At 38.3% G+C, this 10,937-nt stretch overlaps 1 protein-coding gene across 1 annotated transcript; it reads left to right on the top strand.

The window, feature by feature from the left end:
• Positions 1-1,171: 1,171 nt before the first annotated feature.
• On the top strand, positions 1,172-9,202 carry FAM177B (family with sequence similarity 177 member B). Its single transcript, XM_081943761.1, has 5 exons — positions 1,172-1,613; positions 4,048-4,206; positions 6,187-6,253; positions 6,735-6,832; positions 8,731-9,202. Exons 1-5 carry the CDS (start codon positions 1,584-1,586, stop codon positions 8,923-8,925), a joined length of 549 nt encoding a protein of 182 aa, XP_081799887.1. The 5' UTR covers positions 1,172-1,583; the 3' UTR covers positions 8,926-9,202.
• Positions 9,203-10,937: the final 1,735 nt, after the last annotated feature.

The raw sequence follows: 10,937 nt of genomic DNA, 5'->3' as shown, positions 1-10,937 counted from the left end.
ATCTAGATTCCTTCAGTTTTCACTATCCTGTGTTGATGGTGAGTATGGCACATTTGGCCAGTCCAAACTCCATTGCAATATCTTGCCTGTTGAGCAGTGATTCAGTTTCCAATCATTCTTTTCCACATGGCTTTAGATTGTCCATGTAAAGGAGGTGGGATAGCAAAGCTAATGTTTCTAAATAACCATTTCATATTATAAATCGACATTCTGCTAGCCTCTGTTCTGTAATTTCTGATTCTGGATAGTGTTCTCTCCAGAACTGATGCATTCTTTTCACATAAGCAGTCCTCATTGGACTTGATTTGTAATGTTAAATCATTTTTTTCATTTTCAAACCACATATATTTGCAGCAAGGAAGCAATTTATGGTTGGTCATTATTACTATTGAAGGGCAGTAGGAGGGAGATAGAATTAAATGGAGGACTATTGAGAAATCAAACAAAACTAACGTATATGGTACTTTGTTGTAAGTTCTCCAGAGGGCAGTGTTGCACTGTGAGATTTGTTTATTAAACCTAATGCTTTGTGGCACCTTAAAGACAAACTTATTATCCTTACTGACATATTATTACAGCATAAGCTTTCATGGATCAGAGTCATAGTGTGGAGAGAAGAAGAAAGTCATGATGTTAGAGAGAGACTGAGTACAGGTAGTTAAAGAATGGTCAGAATTCAAGGCTTTTTTGATTTCATGACACATGTCTGGAAATAAATACAGAGATTGAAAGAAAAACTTCAAAAAGTCCATTGTTTGCAGCTTGATCCAAAAATTTTAAGTTTGCAGTGGGGTACCCCTTCAGTCACTGCCCTCTTTTGGAAATATCAAAAAGGAAATATATATGAAAATGCCTATGTCTTATTCTCAATTTGCACACAGCAAACAGTAACACGTGATCGAAACCCTGCTACTATTTAATGTGTACATAAAAAGGGATGGGGGTGCCATGCTGATGTTTTTCACGCCTCCCCGGCATCTCTTCTTATAGTGTTCCCTCACTCACTTTAAGATGCAGCAAGCTATGTCGTGAATCATGATGTCTTAAAAGACATGGCAATGCTATAAAGCAACCCATAGATGGCATAGCATCTACAGTTCCAAGTAATCTTGCTTTTCAACAGAGGTGCGGTATTTGTTTGTGGCTGATTAGATCTGCTGGAAAAGAATTGTACTCCCGGAACTTCTAAACCACAAAAGCATTTGACGTAAAAAGGAGGTGGGGATTGTGGATCATAGAACAGAACATGCTGGAGATAACTCCCCAAAATGGGAATGTATTGATTGTAATCATATGTGTAGCCATTTTCTAAAGTCTCATTTTGCATTTTTTTAGCCTTCTGGTTTAGCTTATCACTATAAATATTTAGATTTGGTAATTAAATTACAGAATAGGAGAAAGTCCATCCCACATTTCAAACTTGGCTCACCCTTGTTGACAAAGGGATATCCTGGTCTGCTATACTGTTTTTTTCAGCTGGCCTCCTTTGAAATGCTCTTCTTTCCAAGATTTCTCTGCATGGACCCCCAGTGATGTGTTATACATTTTCTATCTCAGCATTATTTTAATCTGATATCATTCCCATGATGAACAATTCCCTAAAAACTTTAAAGGTAAGTTCTTGTTCTGTTCTGACAAATCTCGACTGCTTTGAAGTTGATACAAGAGGAAATTCTGTGGGGGTTTTTTTCAAAGACTTTACAGTCTTTGTTACAACAATGACTTGAAAGATAATGCTGAATAATAAATTTGTTGGTTGGGGAAACCTGTTATTGTACAACTAAATGCATACAATTATTAAAATGTGTGCTGATGTGCAATCTTTCTTTTTAATGGGTTTCAAAATTCACTGCTGATAGTTAAAGTAAGTATTGTTTTGAAAGAAGTTGAATATAGCTGAAGGAATTGATTTAGAAATGAGGAATGAAGCATGCTTCATTTTCTCTTGTTTCTTTTGGGCTTCAGCCATAAGGAAAGTTGACTGGAATCATGATGGGTAGCAACAAAGTAAGCACATATTAATCATAAGGATACTATTTGGATTATGAATATCCTAATAATCCTTTGGCATAAGATTTTCAACATTGTAACCATGTGCAAAGAGCAGAACCTACTCCTGATTATTATTATTTTTTTGGAAAAATGAGACAGCAATGGAAATTGTGTGTGTGTGTGTGTGTGTGTTGATTTAACAGCCCACCTGGAGTGAAAAGTAAAAGTACAGATAGCCAACCCTCACTATTTTCAAGCATTAATGTACATGGTATCATAACCGAGTCCCTCCGGGGAGAGGGGGCGGTCTAGAAATTTAAATAATAATAATAATAATAATAATAATAATAATAATAATAATAATAATAATAATAATAATAATAATAATAATAATAATTATTATTATTATTATTATTATTATTATTATTATTATTATTATTATTATTATTATTATTATTATTATTATTGCATCAACAGAAGTGTATCCCAGCGGCCAGTTGTTTCGCCGGATTTGGCATTAATTACTAGTTGGGCCCCACCCAGGGGCCTAGGACGTCGTAACGTATTTTCGTAATATGTGTGCAGATCCAAGCAGTGCAGCCTTTTGCATTTGACTGATGGTGATTTTGTCAATTTTTAACTGTTTTAAATGTAATTCCAGTGCTTTTGGAATAGCACCCAGTGTGCCGATTACCACTGGAATTACCACTGCTGGTTTGTGCCATAATCGTTGGATTTCAATTTTTAAGTCCTGGTATTTCGCGATTTTTTCATATTCCTTCTCGGCGACCCTGCTATCACCTGGTATTGCGATGTCTATGATTGTAACCTTCTTTTTCTCAACCAGTGTGATGTCTGGTGTATTATGCGCCAGTATTTTATCCGTTTGTATGCGAAAATCCCACAAGATCTTGACCATCTGACTCTCGATGACTTTTTCAGGCTTATGTTCCCACCAGTTTGTTGCTGTTTTAATATTATAATTTTTGCACAAATTCCAGTGGATCATTTGTGCCACTGAATTGTGCCGCATTTTATAGTCAGTCTGCGTGATTTTTTTACAGCAGCTGATTATTATTATTATTATTATTATTATTATTATTATTATTATTATTATATAACAAATCAATGCCACAATAGTAAATCTGATTTTTGATTCACATTAAAATAGGTAATTTCATCTTTTAATGTTCATAACAGTTTATGCAGAGGTGGGTTGCTCCCAGTTTTACTACCGGTTCGTTTCGCTAAACAACATGCCAGCAACAGCAGCGGCAACCGAGGAACCGGTTCAGGGGCATGGTCAGCTTGGGTCGCTGCCGGTTCTGCGACCCAGGCCAAAATACCACTACCGGCTCAGCCGAACCAGGCTGAACTGGGAGCAATCCACCTCTGAGTTGATGATATTATTGTACCACAGGTCCCAATTTATTTCAAAGGACTACTTCGTCAGAGGATTGAAAAAACAAATGAAATGCCCTATCCACAAGAAAGCAGTCTCAAGTAGACATAAAACATATCTCCAGGAACAACACATATAAGCACATCCTAAAAGAATGGGAGGAAACAACATACTCATGCCAATTTCTTTCTTATTTCCCACCGAATTGATTGATGTCTTTCCTTTTCTTGTTGCTCAAACCTTCTCAACACAATATTTACAAAATTTAGATCACACTTTCCTCATTTGCTTAGGAGGTTTTGATTTAATTTCAGAAGCCTTCAAATGAAATCTTCAAAATTGAAAAGTCTGTTTTTATTCTGTGAGGTCCTTGGTGCTCTCTGAGCTTGGTTGCTTTTTTCTTTCTTTTTGGCAGACGTTTCATTACCTAAATAGGACATATGATAACATCACTGATGATGTTCCCTAGTTTGGTAATGGAACATCGGCAGGAAAACAATCAAGATCAGAGAACCTTAAGGACCCGACAGTTCAATCCGGAGCTACAAATATTATGTTTTTATTCTATTTTTAGAAGATGAAATAAAAAAATCAGAGTTGTCATCTTTTCCTAAAATTGTTTTGTCTGAGTTGATTTTCCTTTTGATGAACAGGAGGAGGTGAATGATGGAAGGGAACTGGGAGATAATACCCTAAAGGAAAATAAATCTCCTGGAAAGATTATTTATTTCGCAAATGGTGAAACAATGGAGGACTGCAGTTCAGAAGAAGATGATGTTGAGGAGGACAATCAGAAGCCATTAGTTGACACTGTGAGTTTACAATCGCTATCATCATCATCATCATCATCATCATCATCATCATCATCATCAATCTATTTGTCTGACTGCTGGTACATTAGGGCAACCTATAGATCAGGGGTGGGTTCCTGCCAGTTCTAACCTCTTCTATAGAAGAGGTTCCACAAATCCACAGTGCTGTTTAGAACCGGTTCCAGCTCCCTCCCCCCGCCCATCTGCACATCATCAAGATTAAGAGCAAGAGGAGGAATTCTGGGAGTTGAAGTCCACAAGTCTTAAAGCTGTCAACTTTGAACACCCCTGGGGGTTTTCTTCTAAAGTGTTAGGGGTGCAATGGTCTTGTAACTTGACAGCTTTAAGACTTGTGTGCTTCAAATGCAAGAGTTTCTGAGTCAACATTTTGGTTGCTAAGCAAGAGCGTTGTTAAGTGAATTTCACCACATTTTACAAGTTGGCCACACCTACCCAGTCACATGGCTGGCAAGCCATTCCCACCTGGTCACATGGCCATCAAGCCACTCCCACAAAGCAGGCCACACCCACAGAAGAGGTTCAAAAAATTTTTGAAACCCACCACTGCTGTAGATCCTCCTCTTTTTTCCCACTGAAAATCAACAGCAACACAATTGCTGATCATGTCAGAAGCAATCACCTGGAAATAAGCTTTTCCTGAAATCTGGGATTTGTTTCTGTACTTTGAAGAAATTGGTTTTTTATGCATTCTATAGAAAGGAAAGAGAAAATGTTGTGGCCTATTGGCCACTGGACCCTCCAGCAGCCAAATCAGATGAGGAGGAAGTGTGGGAGTCAGGATCAGCATCAAGGCAACCTGAGAGCTCCGAGGGGGAAGAGGGAATGGAGCTGTCAGAGAGAGAGAGACAGAGGCAGAGCCTGGGCCATCTGTCACCCCTCAGATGGAAAGTCAACACTCCTAGGTCTGGAGATGACTAATGAGGAAGAGGAGGAACAGCTAGGTCCAGTGCTGACACACAGATGCGCAGAAGGTAGAGGAGAGGAGAGCAGTGGAAATCTGTGGGCTGATCCTTGGGACAGAAGAGCCACCGCTGTTAGCAAAGCTCTACCGTGGCTCTGGGGATAAAAGGCAGGGGACGGAGATGAATAGATATGGTATCCTTCTATTCATCTATTCATCTCCCTGCTGGACAGACTTGTTAGCCTGCAGTGAGAGAGAAACCTTTTTCCAGGGCTGCAGGTACTCCTAATAAAGGAATCATTGGTTTGACTTGACAGGGTTTGTCATGCTTGGGAAGCTGGGTCAGAACAGAAAAGAAAAGGAGCAGATCAACTGCAGTGACACAAATGCTAAGACTTTTTAATGAAGTGAGATGAACTTTAGAAATATTTTAGAATCAGATTGTTGATCTTTCAGCTATCATTTCTAAGTACCTTACTAGATGATAAATGATGTGTGTGTTTTCAAATATGTGGGAAAAAAACTGTTTACAATATATATATTATCTGCAAAAATCTTTATATCTTTCTGCTGGATTTCTTGGCTGCTGAGAAAGGTGATATATTTTACTCATGTAATATTAAATATTAATTCCTAGCCTTGATTGTTTTGTTTTGCCCCTGGTTCCCTTCTATTAGAAGCTGTACTATTTGATAGCCATTCTATTTATGGGTGGACGGAGGTTATCGTTTATTCATGAAAAAGGACAAAAAGGGAAGATAAGCTAGATAAATAATTTTGGTGTGGGGCGGGAAGAAAATTGCCTTATTACTATTACATTTTGTTTGGGTTTTTTTTTTCCAGGAAAGTGATGCTTTTCTTTATATAGGTAAGAATTAAATTTCAGCAAAAGTGGCCACTTGGTTGTAGTTTTGGTATAGTAATAACCTCCTCTTTCTCTTTTTGCAACTGAAGCCTATGGTCTTGCTCTGAAATGCATCCTTGTAGTATGATTGCTTTGTAGCAGTTGCGGATGAGTCTCTGTATTGTTACTAATAGACCTCTGGCTTTATTCATAGGCCAATCTCTCTTGGGGTAATTATCTGCGAAGCTGGGCACTTCAAATTGTAGCCACAGCATTTTTTGGTAAGTATATGGTGGGGTGGATTAAGTGTAAATGATAGGCTGGTAAGGTAAGAATGTTTAGTACAGTGTTTCTCAACCTTGGTGACTTTAAGTCCTGAGGACTTCAACTCCCAGAATTCCCCAGCCACCAGCTGGCTGGGGAATTCTGGGAGTTGAAGTCCACCGGACTTAAAATTGCCAAGGTTGAAAAACACTGGTTTAGTACATAATCATCAATTTCTGAGAAAACTTATATGTTCTTACACCTTTATAAAGAAATTAATAATGGATTGTGCCCCAGCCACAGAATTTATTTTCTTCTTCCAAAAACCAGAAAATAAATTGCATGTGATAAGGAAAAAATTGTGGACTAATACTGGCCACTATCTACTAATAGATGCTCTGATTGTACTCATACTCCACAGATACACTTGCATATCTGCACACACAGAAAACTCTATGACTTGTTCAAATTACTTTTTTTTTTCCAATATCCTTACAGCTTGTGAATTTTTTGGTGGGAAATTTGCCACATTCCTTGGACTCAATGAATCTAAATACCAGTATGCGGTGGATGAATACTACAGGACACAAAACAAGGTAAATATAAGAAATGCAATGTAAGGCCCTCAAGCAAGTGGCCCGTTTTCAGCCTCTCCGGCCTCTAGCAGCACTCTGCTGGCCAAAACGGGCCACACGGTACTTGCACATGCCCCCCCCCCCAGCCCGTTCTCAGCCTCCACGGCCTCTTGCAGCACTCTGACTGCCAAAATGGCTGAAAAATTCATGGTATTTGTAAAAGAAAAATACAAGGAAGCAAGTTTCTCTAGACATCATATTCTTGCTTGGTTTGGGGACCATCTATGTTTAAATGAAGCTAGAGGTAGATTTTGTTCTTTAAAAATGGTCTCACAGCTCTTACTATATTAATGAAGTAGAAATATCCTCAGCTGGAGGAATGAGGGGTTTTGCCCTACATTGCTAATACAAAGGTGTTTCATTTTAAAAAGAGATTATTTGCTAGAATTCTTGTTATCCTGCCTTCTGTGTAATAAATGACACATCTGTTGTATTCTCATTCTTGGATTAACTGTTTCCCGTCCAGATTTCAAGGAAAAAAGCCTGATATCAATAAAACTTTGTGAATATATGCTTCCTGTTGTCCTTAAACTAATCATCAATCAAAACTGAGCTTAAATCCGAGGATTGTAAGAGAGTCACTGCAGATTTTTAAAAGCTTCATGCAGTATTTATAGCGAGCCCACCCACCAAATGGTGACCATAGGCATCAATATGCTTGCAGACTTTATACCTTTATAACTGGGAAGCCCCTTACTCCAACTGAATTTTTATTTGTTTTTTATAATTGTTTGGAAATTCCAGATATGTCCTTGGCCCTGAAAAGATTGGAAAGGAGGCAGCAAGTAAAAAAGGAATGGCTTATCTTTAAAAATACATTCAAAGATTTATCCCTTTAAGAAATCATTACTAATCAGGTATTTTGCAAATTACTGCATAATTATGATTCATGGCCCAGGATGTTGATCCTTATAATCTACTGCACCTATGTAACAACTTCTCCCAACTTTTGTTTTAATAACTTTCAAAGAATTCAGAGCAAAGTTACTGGTCAACTTGTAATGTTGAGAAACCTGTTTGTAACGTTGGTATTTTGTTAGCGGCTGACATATTTAAAATCTGATCGTGTGATGGAGTAGCTGGAAGTATATGCCCCAAATGCAATTAGATTATTAGACCATGAAATTTTTGAAGAGTAAAAATTTGGGTGATAAAGTCTAAAAAAAGAACAGTGACGGCATGTCCTTCAAATATCATAATACAGAAACTTTGGCTATGTTAACAGTAAAACTCAGAAGTATTTGTACAATCAGGCAATAAAATGTCATTATTCCACAGATGATAGATAAGGGGAGAAACCATTCTACTGTACCAAGTACATGACATTGATTGTGCTATTTTTAAAAAATTAGAGTACTATATTAATCCTAGTATTCTAATAGAAGACCGTTATATACACACACACACACAAACACACACACACACACACACACACACACACACACACCATAAGATCAACTTGTCTTTAGAGTAGCCATGGTCTATGTTCCAAAAATGTAGTAGATGGGATCAGAAAAATTATATAATTAAGATGGCTTATGAAAAATATACCTTTGATGGAGAACCCTTATACATACATACCAAAAAAAATAGATTGTTTCTATAATGCTCATAGAGTGTTAGTAATCCAACTTTACAAGCTTTTGATTCATGCATGGATAACTAGATCAATCCATAGCCTAATTAATGTGGAAAGGACTTGAACTTAGTGGAATGAGGTGGACTACACACTCACAATAGTATCAGCACTGAGTAATAGGAAACCTGTGGTTATCAGTCATTCTTGCCTTTCTCCATCAAGACTTTCTAAAATATGTTTTGTTTTTACAATGCAAAAGTTATTATCTGGGCTGTTTCAGAAAAAGAAAAGTGATGAAGATGGTGAGGAGATGCCAAAAATGAAGAAGACAACCACATCAAATGAAAAGTGTCACCTGGAAATGAAGCAGCTAAGATATGGGTCTATTAATTGTAATGAGATCCCCTTCACTCCTCAGGACACTGTTGCAAATGTAAATGAACTTGAAGAAGAAGGGTTGCAAAATTTTAAATAAATCAAAATTATCCAAATTTTATACTGGTATATAAGATATGCATGGTTTTGGGCTTGATCAAAATGTCTAATCCTCAGGTACCTACATCGAGAAGTTAAATCAGTCTTCTTAGTGAATTGTTTGGTCTTTATGGATTAAATGGACTGTTTTAGACCATATTATATATCAATATTACTGTTGTTATTACTTCTGGATTGTACTTGGTTAAATTTTCTTCTGCTTCTACCACACAGAGTCATGCCATGGGCTGGATAGAAAAATAAATTGTTTAAATAAATAATAAATAAACCAATCTTTTAGAAAAAAATCAAGAAGAAATATCACAAGACTCTATTGTATAAGCTAATACTATTGTATTATCAAACAGTGAAACACCTTAACTTTAACCATTTGTTTATGAATTGAATTGCATTTGATTTAAGTTGTAATCAATTCAATCATTATATCTTCATCATTATTAATATACAGTAAATCTTTTATTGGCATCTCTAGGCAAAGGTAAGTTATACATTGAAACAATAAAAAAAGTACTGGAAAACTCCAGGAATGATAGGCAAGATACCCTGAAAGATTTTGCCGATTGCTGTTCTTAAACAAAAGGAATCGTGGTCCAGCGTCTGTTCTCATTCCAATGGGCCAAGTGGATTCGGTGTGAGCTCCACGTATTTCAGAATCAATATACAGGTAAATAGTTCTTGACTTATGGATGCAATTGGGCCTGGAATTTTGGTTATAACTCATGACTGTCATAAGTGAAGGCACCCACATGATGGGGCCTTATTTTATGACTGTTTTCATGATGTTGTTAGGTGAATCATGCAGTCATAAACCCAAATCCATTCTCACAAAACTTTTCTGCCAGAAACTTGCAAAAAACCTCATAAATTACTGTCACATGACCATGGAACACTACAACCAGTTGTAAGTCTGAACTAGTTGCCATGCAACCAAAATCAGTCATGTGACCTTGGTGTGTGTGTGTGTGTGTGTGTGTGTGTGTGTGTGAGACACACATTTTATGATGGCCTGAAATATCTTATGGAATGCCAGAGGGAATGCTGATCTTTTGGGAGGGAAACAGAGTTAGAATTAATACAGTGGGGGAGGCAGAAGCCTTCATTAAAAAACACAGTTCTCTCCTAGAGGACGAAAATATGGGAGGTAGTGAAGAAGGTAGTAATGTACAAGATATGAATGAGGGAGGGGATGTGGTTCCATCTGGGGACAGGGAGGAGGGAGCAATAGCGAAAAGGCTCAGGTCACAAAAATAAATGCATTTGAAATATTATTGTAATTGTTGATATACTAGAAAGTGACAAAAAAAGAGATGACTGAACACATGGTTGATATAATGTAGAACAAGATTCTGTTTTTGCTTATCTTTTATACGTTGTTTTTAACTGAGGTGGCTCGGGAGTTCATGGCTTCCATGACGGCCATGGACCTGACCCAATTAGTGCAGGGCCCCACTCACAAAGGGGGCCACACACTGGACCTCATTTTTGTATCTGAACAGTGGACGAGTGATCTGGGAATAGGGGATTTAGTCATCACGCCCCTGTCATGGTCAGACCACTCATCCCTCCGGCTGGACTTCCCTGGCGCTATCCCCCACCGCGAGGAGGCGGAACCAGACTCTATAAACTGGTACCGCCCCAGGCACCTGATGGAATCTGATAGATTCCAGACGGAGCTTGGGCCAATTTCTGTAGCCTTGTCCCGCTCCCGCTCCGAGGACCTAGTGACTGCCTGGAATAGGGCGACGACTGGGGCCTTGGACCGGGTTGCGCCTTTGCGACCTCTCCTGCGGCATCGACCCACCCGGGCTCCTTGGTTTACTGAGGAGCTTAGGGTGATGAAGCGCCACAGGAGACGTCTAGAGAGCAGGTGGAGATCCTCACGCTCCGAATCTGACCGAACACAGGTAAGAGCCTATTTGCGGACTTACCTTGTGGCAATAAGAGCGGCCAAACGTAGACATTGTGCTGCTCTTATTGCGTCCGCGGATAACC

The sequence above is a fragment of the Natrix helvetica genome (assembly GCF_964273705.1).
Source record: "Natrix helvetica genome assembly, chromosome: 2".
Taxonomy (NCBI): Eukaryota; Metazoa; Chordata; class Lepidosauria; order Squamata; family Natricidae; genus Natrix; species Natrix helvetica.
Note: the sequence above shows the minus strand (reverse complement) of the source record. Positions and strands in the feature narration are given on the sequence as shown.